The following is a 17,506-nucleotide window of genomic DNA, read 5'->3' as shown; positions in this document are numbered from 1 at the left end:
TTACGTTAAGTTAGGTAGTAGGTACGAGCCTACGACGAACTACACAGGTTACCGTTCGTCTATTACTTAATTAATTATGTCTCTCTCTCTCTCTCTATATATATATATATATATATATATATATAACACTATGCTTTAATGCTATTCTATCTTTCACGTTTATGAATAACATCATCTAAAATAATTTAACATGGATTTAATACATCCCTACACTTAAGTTAAATGTGTAACACTATCCTAAATTTGAAGCTGAGAGCATCAATATTGAAACTCTGACATTTACATCACAAGGTTAACTGTGAAGTTCCACATAAATTGCTGTTCTACTTTTCAAGTTCAACCATAACATATTACACTATCATACCATTGAATATTACCATAAACTCTTAGTTCTGAAGCTTCAAATATAACGATATTCAGAAGATGAACGATATTTTCCAGTTGTTGAAGAACAATATTAAACAAAATCTAAAATATTGAAATAACATGTCATTAATCCAAATGTTAATTTATTGTACTAAGTAACCTCGCCATAATGTATTATATGATCCTAATAATTATATCAAAAAAATACATGTTCTCATTTCTTCATTTACGGTAAAGTACCAGCACTAAAACATGATAGATAATGCAGTTCTGACCCTGAAGTTTTATATCCACCATAGTTCTGAGTATCACTACAAAACGTTGTCATGTTTTAAAGGTTAATACATAATATCCTTTCTCTGAAGCTTAGGGATGAAAATATCCTAAGTGACATATAAATATAACATGATATTCAATTGTATTAAGAAATGGAATATTAAATACTCTAAAATTCAGCTCATGGAGCCCCCCAGTGGCATAGCGACATGTCTGCAGACTTACAATGCTAGAATCCGGGTTTAGATACTCGTGGTGGACAGAACACAGATAGCCCATTGTGTAGCTTTGTGCTTAATTACAAACAAACAGCTCATGAAATTTTGCAAAATATAGAAACATCAAATGTTCTTAATAATTATAAATGAATCTGTCCTAGCTCTGAATTTTCGTACGGAAGTTGATGATATTTTTTGAACTGATAAATCTTTTACGGTTATTTCTCCAAAGGTTTATAAAAATAATTCAATTTTCTTATATGTAGCAACAACAAGATTTGTTCTGTTTTCTATAGCTCACTAACATGAAAATAATCTATGTCGTTTACAAGAGACTTCTCAAAACTATATTTATACATTTAATGTAGAATTAATTGCAATCTCATCAAAATATATATTCACTAAATACATTCCAGTACTGTTCAAACATAATATTGTTAGCGGTCAATGTATTGTAATCACACTAAAAGACTGAACACTAAGACGAGCCCCAAACGATAAATTTCAATTGTCATAATCTCTGTTTCGTTCACTAACATATATATATAAGAAAACACTGAAATATCAGACATTTTTTTCCTTTCTTTTATTAATGTATTCTACCGGTTTCGTGACTCAAAGGTCACTCTTCAGGAAATTCCTACTCCGTGAAAATAGTTACTAAGACTTACAGAAAAGAAAAATTATCAGTAAACCTATTTTCTGAAGAGTGACCTTTGAAGCTGGTAGAAGAAATTAATAAAATAATGTGGTAAAAAGTCTGATATTCTTAAAGTTTTCTTATTCGTATCCACAGGTGAGTCTTATTGATGTTTTGGTTATATATAACATTAATTTTCACCAAATCCATGAAGTAATCTGGTTTATACTAAAGTTTCACATAAACAGACGATAAAAATGTTTTAATTAGTTTCTTCTTTATCTTAATTGCTTTCCCTTTTTACTTTAATTTCAGCTGGATATATTATTCATACACTCAGTTGAATACCTTTGGGGTGTTTAGAGACAGGACTTTTCTATTGTACTTATTACAGTAAATTTTACAGTAACTAATTTATAAAAAGTCTATACAATTATTTTCTATTGATTATTTTAAAATTTGAATTTCCTGCTTCATTAGTTCGAATTTCGGGTTTATAGTTTAATATTCTCTACTTACAAACGTTAATCATTTGACACCAAAATATGTGTACTTGAGTTTTATGTTTCGTTTTTCTCAGTTTTTCACACTTGTTGCTCTTATTTATTTATACAAGAACTATGTAAGTATAATGAAAACTCATTGAATAGTAAGTATATTGAATTGTTTTTAGTACATTTATGGTTATCTTTCGTGCTTACGATGCTGCTTGATGAAAATAATTTACAGTAATTTAGAGATTGCCAACAAATACTTATTTAATTTGTTGAACAATGAATTAATGAAATAGTATTAGTAATTGGCATTTTCAACCTGAACAGCACCTTGTGCGTACATGGACTAAACAGCTGGGTTTAGAGACCATTAGAGCTTGGATGTAGCCGTCCGTTATTTTGAATTACTAACTAGAGAGAAGGAAGCCAGTCAACAGCATCCGCTGAACCAAATAATGGGAGTGAGTAGCACTGTTAAAATACATCCAGAGTTGAATGTGCGAAGTACTTTCAGACGTATGACGGCGCGAACCTTGGACCTTTCAGTCCAAGAAGAGTGACATTTTAGAGGATTATATATGCAAGAGCTTGGTTTATAAGTTCAAGGAATCTGACAATTTAAAACATGTTTTCATTTAGTTTAAGGTGAATTCTTCTTCTAATAAAACATTATAAAATAATATTTAAAAACTAAATAACAAAACTAAATAAAATTATTCTACGTGATTTCATAATGTTAACAAATAATAAAGGCATTTTAAACTTCTCATACCACTACTTTTGCTTTATAGTTTTACTTTCTAATGTTCCTGCTGCTTATAATTATTTTTTCTAGATTATTCTGTATTAAGCCTACCTTACACAAACTTCATGGTCGCCAAAGGTAAGTAGAGCGTTTTCTTGTTCACAAGATCCAGCACAGTCTCTTTGATTGGAAATCCCAGAAACGTTTGTTCCACATACGTCACAAGAGTTGCCACCTGGACAGGACGTAAAAACTTATTTTACAACGTAATTTATTTGCTTTTTGAAAAATATACAAACTTTCAGTAATAGTAAAATTGTAGAGCCCAAAAAATGGTGCTCTTTATTACGATATTGTAAGCCTTGAAACAAACATTTTAAAATGTATATACTATTTTTATTCGTGTCCGTGTTACCTGACTATTGTCATCTGATATTGTTATGATTAACGAATAAAAATTAAACAGGTTCCTATAATAAATTAACATGTTTCAAAAGAAGTTCATGTGCTTAAATTCTAAATAATTTTATAAACTCATTCATTCGGACCGAAAATATCGTTAACAGCAAGAGTACCCAACTGATGAAACAAAACACCCTAATCTTTATAAGTAAAATGCAAAAATAGTTTATTTAATTAGCAATACTTATTACTTGGTTCGTTTTTGTTTCTGGTTTATGTTGGTAGATTGCGTTAATCAGGGGTTAATATCAGTTACACGAAGATGGGTGTACCTGAAAGACTGTGGCAAGAAATAATCGCTGTGCTACTGACCACCATGTAATAAAAAACTGTCCAACCGGACAATGAAAATGTAAAAAAAAATTCGTTGAATTTTACGACCACTGCAAATTTCTCTTAAAATGGGAAATTTAAATTTCACAAAGTGTATAGCAAAGGAAAGGTGAACACGGAGAATGAAACTTTTTTCGACTTCGCTGTGAAAACATCTGCCTCCACACCTGTGGACTTGTACATTTCATTTTTTTCATTTTCAGTTTTAAAATGCTTTATTCAAATACAACCTAAAAGAAAGTAATCAAACCAAGTATTAGTATAGTTTAAACAAAACCTGAAATTTTTTACTAAACTCATATTTATCAAAGCTCTTAAATCTTAAATACTAAACGTATTAATTTTGTTTTATAATGGAAAACTTCATAATCAAATTATAGCTGTTGTTACGAGTTCAGAACTTTTATTTGAGCATAACCTTAGGTGCAGTCTTTTAAAAATCATTAACACACTCGTATTGAAGTATTAAATTCACTGTATAAACAAAAAACCTAGTTTTTTCTTTTTTTATGCATAAATATTAACAATTTTTGATATGCTTTTTCTCAGTTTTCTTTAGCATAATGCTACTTTTATTTATTTGTATTTATAACTTGAAGTTTTAAGGAAACTAACTTTTCGTGCACACTTCTCCAATTTTTAAATAATTTACCTTGAAAAAAAAAGGATTTAAATTTTCACCAAAATTAATTCATACTTCACTCTCAACTTAAGTAGCAGTTCAACTTGCCTAACCTATCTTCTGTTTTTTCTTCTTATCCCGCCATTAAACTGATGGTTACGGTCTCTAGCTGAAAAGTAAACTTAATTTCTACGATTTGTGTTTCTGCAATTGTATTCATGGCTTACTTTTATTGTGGAGCCCCCCCCCCCAATGGCACAGCGGTATGTCTTCGGACTTACAACACTAGAAATCGAGTTTCGATACCCTTGGTGGGCAGAGCACGAGAGCCTATTGTGTAGTTTTGTGCTTAATTTCAAACAAACAAACAATTCATTGAATATATGAAATCACAGTTCGTTAATTTTCTTCTCAAACTTAGAAATATCATTTGAAATATTCTAGTATGCGATGTAATACAATAACTAATCTTTTTTTTTCAACTTCACCTAACACTGGGTTGGATCACTATATGCGATAATACCATGGACCGCGCATGTCATAGACCGACAAGATGTCTTATTTGAATGTAGTCCATTTTTCGAGAAGTGTAGTCTGCAATTGGATGACAGATTTTGGCAGAAAATGATAAGAGATGCTTAAGCGTATTGAGCTGAGAATGGATTTGCCGGAGTCGCTGTCAAAATCGTTGAATCAATGTCGAAATATATGTATGATGACTTTATGCATTATTGTTTTGGATCCGCCCTCGTCCTTCATGGTGAAAATGCAAAATTGTGAGATGGACATGACTGATAACTTTCAGATAAACTCTAGGTGTTATTCGTTCTTCTAAAGGAATTAAAAAATCCTACATATCCCATTAGAATGCTTGTTTTATTGCATCATTCCCACATTTTTGGCATCCTACATTACTGGAACAACACTTGCTTCACTACATCATTACCGCATCTTCAGGAACAACACAACTAAGGTCAAGTACTTCATGTGATTTTCTCAATATGTTCGTCTTACCATTAGTAAAGGATACGGGTAAAAAAAACGAATCATCAGGCCGCAACACAAGACTGCAGTCATATATTTTACACTGTTTTGGCTCTCCAAGAGTCACTGCACTTTTGTACTTGCATTCTTCATACTACTTGTTTTTATACTGTCCTTCGCAAGGTGTAATTCATGATAATCAAATCCTCACCACTGTTGAAGGATTCGTCAAGTAAAAACAGTTTTTTGAATTTTACAAATTTGTCGAATCGCTTTTCCTCTCCCGGCCCGGTATGGCTAGGTGGTTGGGGCGCTCGACTCGCAATCTGCGGGTCACGAATTCTAATCCCTGTCCCACCAAACATGCTCGCCTTTTCAGCCGTAGGGGCGTTATAATATGACGGACAATCCCACTATTCGTTGATGAAAGAGTAGCCCAAAAGTTGACGGTGGGTGGTGATGACTAGCTGCCTTCCCTCTAGTCTTACACTGCTAAATTATGGACGGCTAGCGCAGATAGCCCTTGTGTAGCTTTGCGCAAAATTCAAAACAAACAAACTTTTCCTCTCAGTCAGTCAGTCAACAGTAGGTGGCCATTGTGTTTCCTTATGGCAGACACACTTCCTTGTTGATAAACTTTGAAGATAGATAAATATGAGTAGCCAGAGAAATAATTTGTCTGATAAAGACTGCTCTGCTGTATGAATACTCATTATCACACACATTGAAAACTGAAAGAAATTTTGTTCTTACCCAAAGAACAGTAAACAGTTTGTGATATAAGAGGAAGTTAACTACTTTAATTATATGAACTGTTTATAAGCCTTGAAAGCCGAAAATATAAGCTGCACTAATTAGATTATTTGTTAATTAAAGGCTTATAAATAGTTGATATAAATAAAAACGTTCACTTACTATTATGTTACAAACTGTACTCAAGAGTTACTGTTTACTGTTATAACCACACCATAAAGATCAATAGTTAAAGACTTGTGAACAATAGTTTACATGTAATTAATATGCTTACTTACCATTACACACCAAATTCTGACAAGACATATTATCCCCATTGCAAACTCCACAAGCGTCAACAGTTAGAGGTTTATCGACAACGTTTTGTCCAGAACAGTCTCTATATTCAAGTGAAAACAAGAAAAGGTCTGCAGACACTGATGAATGAAGTGAGCATGGCTGAAAGAAGAATATTTCTCATTAACATCTGCCTAGCCACAAAACAATGTAAACCAATGACATAAAGCAATACTTGTTATCGAATGAAGTGGGAAACTTGTATTTATATAATAATAACATTTTAATATTTGAACATAAATTACAAGCTTAGGTTTTAAGCCTAAAAGTACGGAATTGTTCTTATACTTTTGAATACAGGTTAGGTCCAGATATTGTACCATATTCAGTAATTTATACGTTTGCCTATTATAACATTCGGTGTAAGGAACTACAAAAAAAAGAAAAGAAATAGAGAAACAAATAAATCACTAATTTGTAAAATACAGTCCACCAACAATTAATAGGATTAAATGCAATATTGATGGTTATTAGGGACACTGTAATCAACAAACAATATTTTACCAACAAACAACTTATGCATAAGCATCTTAGAATAATGGATGAAAAGAAACCCCCGATGATCCATTTTTATGGATAATAAGGGGTAATCATAGAAAAAAAAACAATTTAAAATTATTATATCTTACCTGTACATTCTGTTTCCTGTCAAAACTTTTCTGAATGAAACTTAACATTCTTAATGTGTCTCTGGTGAAATCTTACTCACGTAGGACAAATTTTATTTACAACATAATAATTTTCAGTATGGTATTTTCTATAAACTCAACCTGTATATATTTCAGAGGTTAGATTTTTTTTCTCATTTTCTTCTTCGGAGTTGAAATATTGAATTTTACGAATTTTGTTCGTAGACGTTTCTAACCAAATAACAGATATAAAACTTTTAATGCATCATGTACTTGCTTGTACTTCACTAAACCATTACATATTAAATATGAAAACTGTGCTGATAAACCTTTTGTAGGAATATAAAACAGTGAAAACAAGCTAAAGTAAATAACTGTAATCCATCAAGTTAGCTGACATTACATTTTACACAGATGCCAGGCTTTGCAATGCTAAACATAGCACACATGGAACAGTACTAAGGACGTCACAATAAAGGTTCAACAATACTTAACATAACACACACCTTTACACCACTAATAACTGAAAGAACAAAGTAAAAAAAAAAGTAATGTACAGACTTGCAAAGGATGAAACCTGAACATTATTTTACCAGATATAATATATATATACACACAGTCTCATGCATAAAATAAGCATAACATTATATTATCTAACGTAATATACTTAACTTACCCGTAATTAGAAACAAGAAAATCCCATATTTAGTGAGAAGGAAATTTCGCTTTTTTCATTTTACTACTTTGATGTTCCAATTTGCTATTTCTTCGGAAAGTTAACACTGTATAACAATCAGTAATAAGCTCAGAACACTTGTTTTAGACTTGATTCCACTGTTATGACTTTTAAAGTTTTTGACTGAAAATGAGCATCTTGTTTCTATATTAAACATTGTTACAGTGCCTTATTTTACTGGAAATGATTCTATTGCCATATCTAATACATAACCCTTCACAAACACCAACTGGATACCACATTATCGAGTGAAGAACAAATTCTTACATAACATATGCCCAGAATATTATGTCACAAATGTCATACATAATATTACAGACTTACATACTTCATGACCAATTAATTGGATTGGCAAATGTAAAACACGACAAAAAATACAGATTATTAACTGCAAATCACAGTTTTACAGAATCACATGAAGGACGTTATATTCCCTCGAGAAAGGTTGGTTTACTCTCCGAAAGCACATTTGGATAATCGGGTAATCATGTTTGTTTGTTTAATTTTAACTAAATGTAGTTTCATAGCCTTTAGCAGTTAGATGAAATTAGTAGGTCAACCACTGTAACATACATCTTTACACAGTCAGTTATACAAATATTACATAATTCAATAAAACAGTTATTTGCTATGAAGCTGGCTAGGACATCACATTGAGGTGTAAAACACTCTAACTTGAACTTAATAGTTAAAGCAAGTGTGTGTCCTAAACAGAAACGTCTGAATACATTTGCTGTAATTGTGAATGAAAGAAAGAACCTTACACTTACGTCTTTATACAACCCGTGCTATAAGTATATGCATCAACATCTAATAGTTAACCCTAACATCTAATAGTTCATCTTCCTTATCAAGTAACCAGAATATGAAGGTTTCTAATGTAACTTACACAGCCAGCAACCAGGACAACATATCGAACGTTACGAAATATTACACTAATGATGTTTTAGCAATCCATAAAATACAAAATCTGTCAAATAAATTATTTACTCTATAAACATAATATGACGAATATTTTCGGTAATTACATTAAGTTTAATAGCGACTTGGAACTGTCTGTTAGAGTAACAATGGTCTTGAGGAAGGAAAGACTTACGAGGATTAATAACACTTTATAAGATTGGAGTTTCAGGCCTTGTGCTGTCCGAAGACACTCTGATGAAAATGTAAGTGTAATATTGTCCAAACTCACAACTTCCATTTTCAGAAGATCACGTGGAGGACGGCTAAATCAATCTTATAACACACAACTTGACAAAATTTCCTTGGGCTCATCACAGTATCTAGAGGTAAGCTTCCAAAACCATATATTAACAGATCAAAAGCACAAACGACCAACGAAAATGCATCAGAGGGATTTAACAATTAGGTGGGATTGCTAAGATTCCAGTTTTTTTATACCTCCTTCCCCACAAAAGCCGATATAAATTACAAGTTGTGGGTGTAAATCAATCAACATTCAAATATTTGTTTATTGTATTGTTAATAACATCAGGAGATATGCCTAATTTCATCCCAATCGCTTTTTTATGGTCTTTGTAGCCACAATCTCCTCCTTGCAAATTGTCTTTAGGGGTGATTTTCGAAACCTTTTCTTATCTTAAACACAGTTTTTCTGCTATCAAGGGGAACATTGAAGGCTCTCTTCTTCGAAATATTGTTCTTCGACTTATACACTTAACACTTTTGTTATAAGAACCTGGGAAGGAGCTGTAGCGTACTGTTTAAACCATAATATCTAGCACTGTAGAGTTGTCGGAAATTCGGCATAAATCAGACATAATGTGACTAAATATTGCCCGTAGCTCCACATCTCGTATTTGAGACGACAAACCATTATACTAGCATATGCAAATCGTTCTTATAAGATGCTGTTAATATTTGCTGCTTACAAAGGCATTTGAGACATTGTGTTTCTTAACTTTGATTAAATATGACAAACAGCCTTTCACACAGCAATTAATCAAAACACTAAATTTACACAGTCAGTAACCATCAAAATATATGACCAAATGTAATTCGCAGTTTTTCACAGTCATCCACAAGAACATGACATTTTTCTGTGTCATGCATAATCTCAATTCACCAGGAACCCATAATTTCGCATTATTAAATGCATTGCGTGCACAATATTAATCAGTCAGCAATAATGACTACCCGTCATGCATTACGAAATGTGAAATTTATGATGGCATAATACAAAAAGGAAAAAAAAAGTTAAATAATTATTCCAGAAACATCACGTTTTGTTTGAATTTTTGGGAGATATACTGAGTGTAATGATGCATTAAGACCACCAGTCAGTATAACTTACTATTTAACTTTAAAATGAAAGCTTTACCTTTCTAATGAACTTGAGTTAGAAAATTAATTGTTTTAGATATAAATTCATAGATTTACGTAACCAGCAAACACAACATCTTATTACCCCATTACTCAGTCACAACCAGAGCAAAACCGTAATCAAATGTAATAGATACTTATACACAGCCTGTAACACAGGTTTTACAGTATCAAATCTTAAAGAAAATTCAAGTAACCAGTAAATTAGAAACGACATGGCACGGTTTACACAACCAGTAAAAAGAATATCATATTATCAAGAGTAAGACATTGAATTACATACCCAGTGGCTATGATCATTCATTGCTAAGTGTTCACAGCTTCACATTATCATCAATTAAAACTCAACGTCAAATGTAATTGATACACAGCGTTTCCAGTATATAAATGACACCATATTAAGGAATCTAACACACAGGTTTACAGAACTATTAACAAGAGTAATATATCATATACTATGAAATGTAATATTTAAGTTACTTAGGAAAAACGTAGAATCCAAAAGTAGATAAACGCCCATTCCAGAGACATAATGTACAACGTTCTTCCAGAAAGAAGTTCGAACAAGAATAATACACATCTTTAGACAATAAGTTACCAGAACTTTGTATTACCATTATATCCATTCAAGATATTCTGGTGATACTTGTCGAGATAGTAATACACCTTTTCACAGTCACACTTCAGAGTTACTTTTAGTGGTTATGTACATCATTCTGCGCTCAGTTATTACAGGGAATGACAAAAACTTTAAACTATCAGGTCAGGCAGTAGTGCCTAAAATTAATTTCTGGATGTAACATAACGCTTTAAACCGTCAGTTAGCCGAAAAATAACAAACATAATACACTGTTTTACACGGTCAAGTATCAGGAGAAAATGTTGCTGGGAACTACATCCAGTCTTTGTTATCCATAAATACTTTCCACGACCACTTCAGTTTAATATAAACATGATCGTCAGCTACTGTGGAAACTTTCTCCCTATACCTTCCTTTTCGCCGCTCCATATAGCCAATCTCTTTATATCTCTGCACCCAGCGGCCCATAGTAGACTCGTTAAATTGAAGTATTCTAGGAATATGCCTTGTCGAAAGTCTCTTTTTTCGCTCAGAAAAGGAATAACTGCTTTTTTTTCCGTGGAGTTAACTCACAACCCTTGGACATGGTAGCATCACATGCACGTTGTACTGACTCTCAGTAAGAACCTTTATTTATACGTTAAAACGGCTGATGCAATATCCAGATAGCCTCTGAAGCTACTGGTGTAATAATTAGACAGTATTGCATCGTCCAAGAAACACATTTGCTCCTAAATAAATTAGGGCCACAAAACAGACGATGATTCCGAAGAAAAGTGTTAAAAAAATTGGTGATGCGTTAATTTTTTCCACCACTGTATACCTCATTGTCTTCATTGATATATATGTATGTGCTAATTGTATTTTATCCAGAGGTGTATATCTAGTTCTTCTCTCTGTCATTAGCTTATTTTGACCAGAAGATCGTAATAATATGATGTATTATTACATGACTGTGAGTTAATGATACGCATGAGCTGGTAGAATCGTCGACTGTTGTCCACAGGTCTCAAAATAGCATAGCAGAAAACTACTGGGGTCACTATCACCGCCCACACTGTCCACTGTCGCTAGAGCTCCGCCAGTCTCCCAGCAAGACAACCAAGTTCAACTAGGCCAAAGAACATGGTGGCTGGACTGAAACAATGTGGAATAAAGTAATCTTCTTACACGAATTAAAGTTGAACCTACACGGGTCTGATGGGAAGCACTTTGTATGACGTTAATGTGGAGAAGAGTTTCATCCAGCGTGTTTGAATGCAATTATGAAGCATCCGCAGGTTCAGGTGATAGGGGGATACATATTTGGCAAGGGTGTAGGACGCCTAACGTTTCTGAAAGGCGCTGTCAATGCCGACAAATACATAGAGATCTTTCAGTCCTGGTTAAAGCCAAAAATTCGGGATCACTTTGGTGGAGCTGACCAGTGCACATTACGGAATGACTCTGCTCCATGCCACAAGGCTAGAAAGGTTGATAATAGTCATGTACTCTATGTAGTAGACCTGAAATAAAAATGTCAATATTCCACGTGTATTGAAAAGAAATCGTAGGTTTTATTTTATTGCTTCGGGTGAAGGACTACTTTCGAAGGGAGAAGATGTAGACACTATGCTTGCCAGGTAACAGCGCAGATCTAAACTTTATCGATAATTGGTGGAAGGTAATGGGTTACAAAGTGTAAGAGAAGAAACCGAAAAGCACTTTGGAACTGCAGGATTAGCCGCATGTAGCATCATGAACTACATTAAATCCCTTGTGCATTCTATGTTACTACGTTGATAAGCAGTTAATAAAGGTCAGTGGCGACACAACCATATATTACAACGAGACTCAGACTCTGTGACTACTTTTTATCATTTAAATTAGAGGTGTTATCTTTAAACCTAGATTTTCTAACTCAGAGAACCTTTTAGTATATGCCAAGTATTTGTTGATCATCTGCTGTAATATGTATTTCATGGTTGTTGGTTAATAAAGATGCATATATGTGTGTTTGTATTACTGAAATACGAGTCATCTTACACCACACAATGTTCATAACAGTTTTACACTAGTTCTGACACTTCCACAGTGCACAATCTGGTAAAAACTTACAGGAACCAAACAAATATTTCAGTAAAAAAATTGGGTGGTGCAATCATTTTTCCAACACTGTAATAAACTGACAAGAAATACTTAATATTATAAATCAATATACCAGAAAACTAGAAACCTATATAGTTAATACGGAATAATCGGTTAGGTTCTCTAGCTGTTAAAGAATTACCTTCCTTACATGTAATTTGAAAAATTAAGTTAAATCCTTGCCGTGCCTTTGCAAGGCCCATAGGGTCCGTGCTTCTGAACCCCGGTTTCAAACGGCACAAACGGATGAGAATGGTGACCTACACCTGGACAGCATGCCAGATCATCGTAGGTTAACACTCAGCTGACAGCAAGTAGTCATCATACAGCTAAGTAGACTGGGACAAGTAGGGTAACGTAGCGTTCTCAAGAACACACAACAACCGCTCTGCCCATATATTGTTTGCTTTGATATGTATGTAAGGTCTAGAAAAAAATAGTTTAGATTGCGATAACTCGACCGGCCCTGAAGAAAAAAAGGCCCCGACCCAAAACGTTTCACGCTTTTTCTTCTAAAAATGTTCGCATATCGTAGTTGTATGTTCATCTACTGGAGACATTTCCATCCCTCTTATTCACGTGAGCAGCTTTCGCAATGAACCCGTAAAAATAATGTAATTTTAATCGCAATAAACTTGAAAAAAAATTGTCGTGTTTTTATTCTGTCATTATCATGCTAATTTTTACTAATAAGGCCTTATTGTATAGTTTATTGTATGCTATTTTCCTGTATTTTTGTATAGATTTTACGTTTTTGTTTTCCCAAAACAAAGAGTTGGAAACTTTGCTTCCTACTTTTCAAAACGACATCCGTTTCAGGTTTTTAACGGGAGCTATGCCGGTATCGTTTTTTGAATAACGGTTTCTCAAAGTATCGACTTCTAACAACACTATTCAAATGTTTAACGTAGGACTTCATCCTATAATCCATAGGCCTTATGAGAAGTAAATATGTTGTAAGAAGAAAAAAAAACATAGTTGCTTAAAAAAATGTATAAAATTAAAAACAACTGAAATTAGTTTAATTCTTGATTTTAATGAATACATGAAAAACGCCCTATATAATATCGATAATTATATGCTACAGTGCAAGTAATAATGTTTAATAAACATGTTTAGAAAACAAAAGTCTTATGAACCTACCATAATTTTTTCCGGCAATATTGCTACAAAAACAGAATTAATTTTTTGGCCTGATGTAAAAAATACAATTATAAAATTATCTCTGATAAGATAAGATATCAGAGTTACACATTACAAGATTTAATAAAACACCTGACAGAGTCAGGTTCTTGGACAGTTAGCATCTATACGTGCATAGCCTTACTCAATTACATAGTAAACATTTAAAAACAACAACAAAGATTAAGTTGCTGAGACTAACACTTATTCTAAAATACCGATATAACTATTATTATCCAATAAACAGGCTTTACTGGTTTCAAAAATACTCTATAATTATTCGACGTAACTAGGATTTAGTGGTTGGGTAGAACAGGTAAAATGTCTGAAGGTTTCTTTATGCTCGACAAATCGATCTGTATTTATTCAATAGCTACATTACGGACATAAAGGTATTCTAGAGACTAAGATCCATCTCATTTTTCAATGCAATGATTGGATCAAATCCATAAAGAAAAAAAAAGATCTTACGACCAATAATTAGACGAAAATGAAAAGAAAATCATCAACCAAAATATGCTCAGATTTAAAACAATTCTCCAGTAACCAGTGTCAGGAAGACAAAAACAAACAATCATGAAGATATTCATTTAAAATACCATGGTAACATTATTATGCACACGTATTTCGCGTGTAGTAGTGCATGACCACAAAATGTCACCTATTCAACTAGTAGAGTCTCCCAGTGGCTCAGCGATAAGTCTGAAGGCTTATAACTCTAAAGACCGGATTTTGATATCCGTGGTGAGGACAACACAGATAGTGTGTTGTGTAGCTTTGAGCTTAACAACAAACAAGCAAGAATCAACGAATAGAGAACTGGGATCTACCAGATGATTTCACCGTTTATTGTAGAGGCGACCCATATACATATATTCCCACGTGGGTTGCGCCTCTTTTTTTTTTACTGCTAGCTGGTTCTCCCACAGATAAAGCTGTGAACTAAAATTTGGCTAACGATTGAAATATATATATTTAACTTAGCGACGTTTCGAACTACTACCCTTTATTTGGCTCTACAAATATCAATAATCTTTGCATTTAGTAAGGCTATGTTCTTTATTTAACAACTATAAGAGAAATAGATGTAGGGCAAAAAAGAACATATGTAAGTTTCAGTTTGTACCTAAACCTAATCTTACAAGTTGGCAGGTTTATTCATAAAATATCTGGATTACACGGACACTACGTGCTATATGTACCTGTTCTAGACCTTGTGTTCCACAAGGACAATGTAACGGACTCTAGATGAGGGTTGTTACTTCCTTGGTGCAAAACTACATATTAGCTATCTGCACTCTGTCCGCCGCGGAGAATCGAACCCCGGATTTTAACATTGTAATTCCTTAAACTTACCGCTAGCCCAGCTGAAAAACTGAAATATAAATAGTATTAGATGCATACATGGATAGTGCATCGATAGTCGATACCACACAGTTTATTCACGTGACAAGAACAACACTCTCTAAGGTGATACCAACATGCACTTTAACTGATAAAACGTCAAATTCAAAGAGAAAATGGGAAGGAAAACTGTAGTTTAATTACTTTGGCGCTACCAACATCCTTACCCAGTCATGTGGAATAAGAGAATCCGACATGTCCCAAGCTGAGAAAATGAGTAAGGTGTTTTGCTTTGCTTGAGTTGTATTCCACCAGGGGAGGTTTGCAGGAGAATGAAACCTCAACTTGTCTGTTGCATTAAGCAGAACAGGCTTGTAGCTCTTCATTCTCAAGTTGTGAAGCAAACAAAACTTTTCACCAGATATAAATCCCATCTTATAAGTGTTAGGTATGAAAGATTTTCCAGTTAATAGAGGATCCCATTTTTCACTTTTCGGAGTTCTTATCTCCCACTGACCTATAAAAGAAAGTATACATATCCTATACATTCACTGAATGATATATAATGTTTCATGAAGACCAGTAATTGCATTTCATTGCTACTTGTAAATATTTATGTAAAACATTGCATGCATGCTAATATTGTTGTGAACACGAAAACAAATTTCATAGACCGTAATGTAGATACATATGTTATCAGAGCACTTTGCCCACATATTTTCACAAACTTAGAGACAAATCTGCATAACTACGTTCACTAAATAGGGTTGTTTGGTTTGGTTAGAATTTCGCGTAAAGCTACTCGAAAGCAATCTGAGATAACCATCACTAATTTAGCAGTGATAGACTAGTGAAGGCAGTTAGTTAGCACCACCCACCGCTAACTCATGTCCGTATGAACAGGCTTCTTGAACTCTTTCTTTTGTACTTTCTGAGCTGCTTTTTACAGCAAACAATATTCAATAAACACATTTATTTATCAGGTTAATTTGTCTATAGACATGACGCTTAAATCCTACTGAATTTCTCTACGTTTATTCTTACAGAGTTGATTTCTGTAACGGACAAAATTAAGCATATATTGAACTACCAACTTCACTTTTTGGTGCATATAACCCTATTATGTCTCTGAACTTGTACGTTTAATGTTTCGAATATATATTCTGTAAATATTAGATAAAACAGTTACCAAATTCACTTGTTTGGGCGTATATCACTATCATGCCCAAGGAATTTTTATTGAAGTCTTCAAACACGGGATCTGTGTATTCTACACTTGGTCTTCCTGGATCTGGATTGTCTAAGCTTAATGTTGGCAGATTCTGGAGACTTGGTAGTTTTCGAACAGTAGGGGCGTAATTTACACGTTTAACCTGAGAAAAATTGTTGGAATTGTTTATATTGAACATTTATCAAAATAAATTTACTGATATCTGTAAACAAATTTAAAAATCACCCCTAAAAGTGTTAAAAATAATAGTTAAATAACAAATGAAGCTTGGCTTTCGGCTTTTATTTATGTCCATTATCTTCGCATGATGTTCATTTAATGTTGTAAATAATCCACAGATACCATAGTTCAGAAAGTTTATTGTGTATACTTTAATCACTTCACATAAAGAGCTCATTAAAGTAAGAGTAGCGTTGGTTAACCTAAGAACTGTTTTGACTCGAGATTCGCTTGATAAAACAACTATAGAAAAAAGAAATAATCTTTGATGATGTTCTTAAAAGAACAATATAACAAGATTTGGTGCATAAAACATGGTAACCTTTTACAACTTCGAGAACAATGTAAGTTTACAAATATATTAGCAAGTCTTAATTGATAATGTCAAAATCCAAAAATATGTAATAAAAAATAAATATGATTAACTTGTCTACCTTCACACCTATCTGTCTTGCAGCTTCTACCTTCGTTCTTAACTTTTACTAAAAAAAATATATAAGACTAAATAATTCTCCGTGCTCTCGCTGTATGTTATGTATTTATTTGTTCGTGTGAATCCTGTAACGTGAAACGTTTCGGGGAATATAGTACATGCATGACAATAAAATAAAAATATGCAAATCATCAGAGTACTTATACTTACCGCTAGAGGGAGAACCAACATTAAACGTATAAACTCCTTAAATGCTTATAATGCCAAGCGTAGAGGCCTACATTATAGTTAAATAATATAAGCATATCTAAATATTAAAAAAAACTTCATTATAATAGATTATGGCAACTATAAACTTTCTGAAGGTCCTATCTTTTGTAACGAAGTGTTGCTTCAACCTAGTGTTAAAAGATATATATATATATATATATATTGGTATACTTTGGTGACAGA

General features: G+C 33.2%; 1 protein-coding gene across 1 annotated transcript in view; it reads right to left on the bottom strand.

The window, feature by feature from the left end:
• Positions 1-16,543, bottom strand: part of LOC111088998 — a gene marked incomplete at its 5' end in the record, with an annotated part of 72,365 nt that extends 55,822 nt beyond the window's left edge. Inside the window, 5 exons of the mRNA XM_022400541.1 lie at positions 378-468; positions 2,856-2,974; positions 6,172-6,331; positions 15,398-15,687; positions 16,360-16,543. Of these exons, the coding sequence (XP_022256249.1) occupies positions 378-468; positions 2,856-2,974; positions 6,172-6,331; positions 15,398-15,687; positions 16,360-16,543 (844 nt within the window). The remainder of the gene's footprint in view (positions 1-377; positions 469-2,855; positions 2,975-6,171; positions 6,332-15,397; positions 15,688-16,359) is intronic.
• Positions 16,544-17,506: the final 963 nt, after the last annotated feature.

Source organism: Limulus polyphemus, unplaced genomic scaffold (genome assembly GCF_000517525.1).
Source record: "Limulus polyphemus unplaced genomic scaffold, Limulus_polyphemus-2.1.2 Scaffold4963, whole genome shotgun sequence".
NCBI lineage: Eukaryota > Metazoa > Arthropoda > Merostomata > Xiphosura > Limulidae > Limulus > Limulus polyphemus.
The sequence above is the reverse complement of the archived record's forward strand: the minus strand, read 5'-3'. Positions and strand labels throughout refer to the sequence as shown.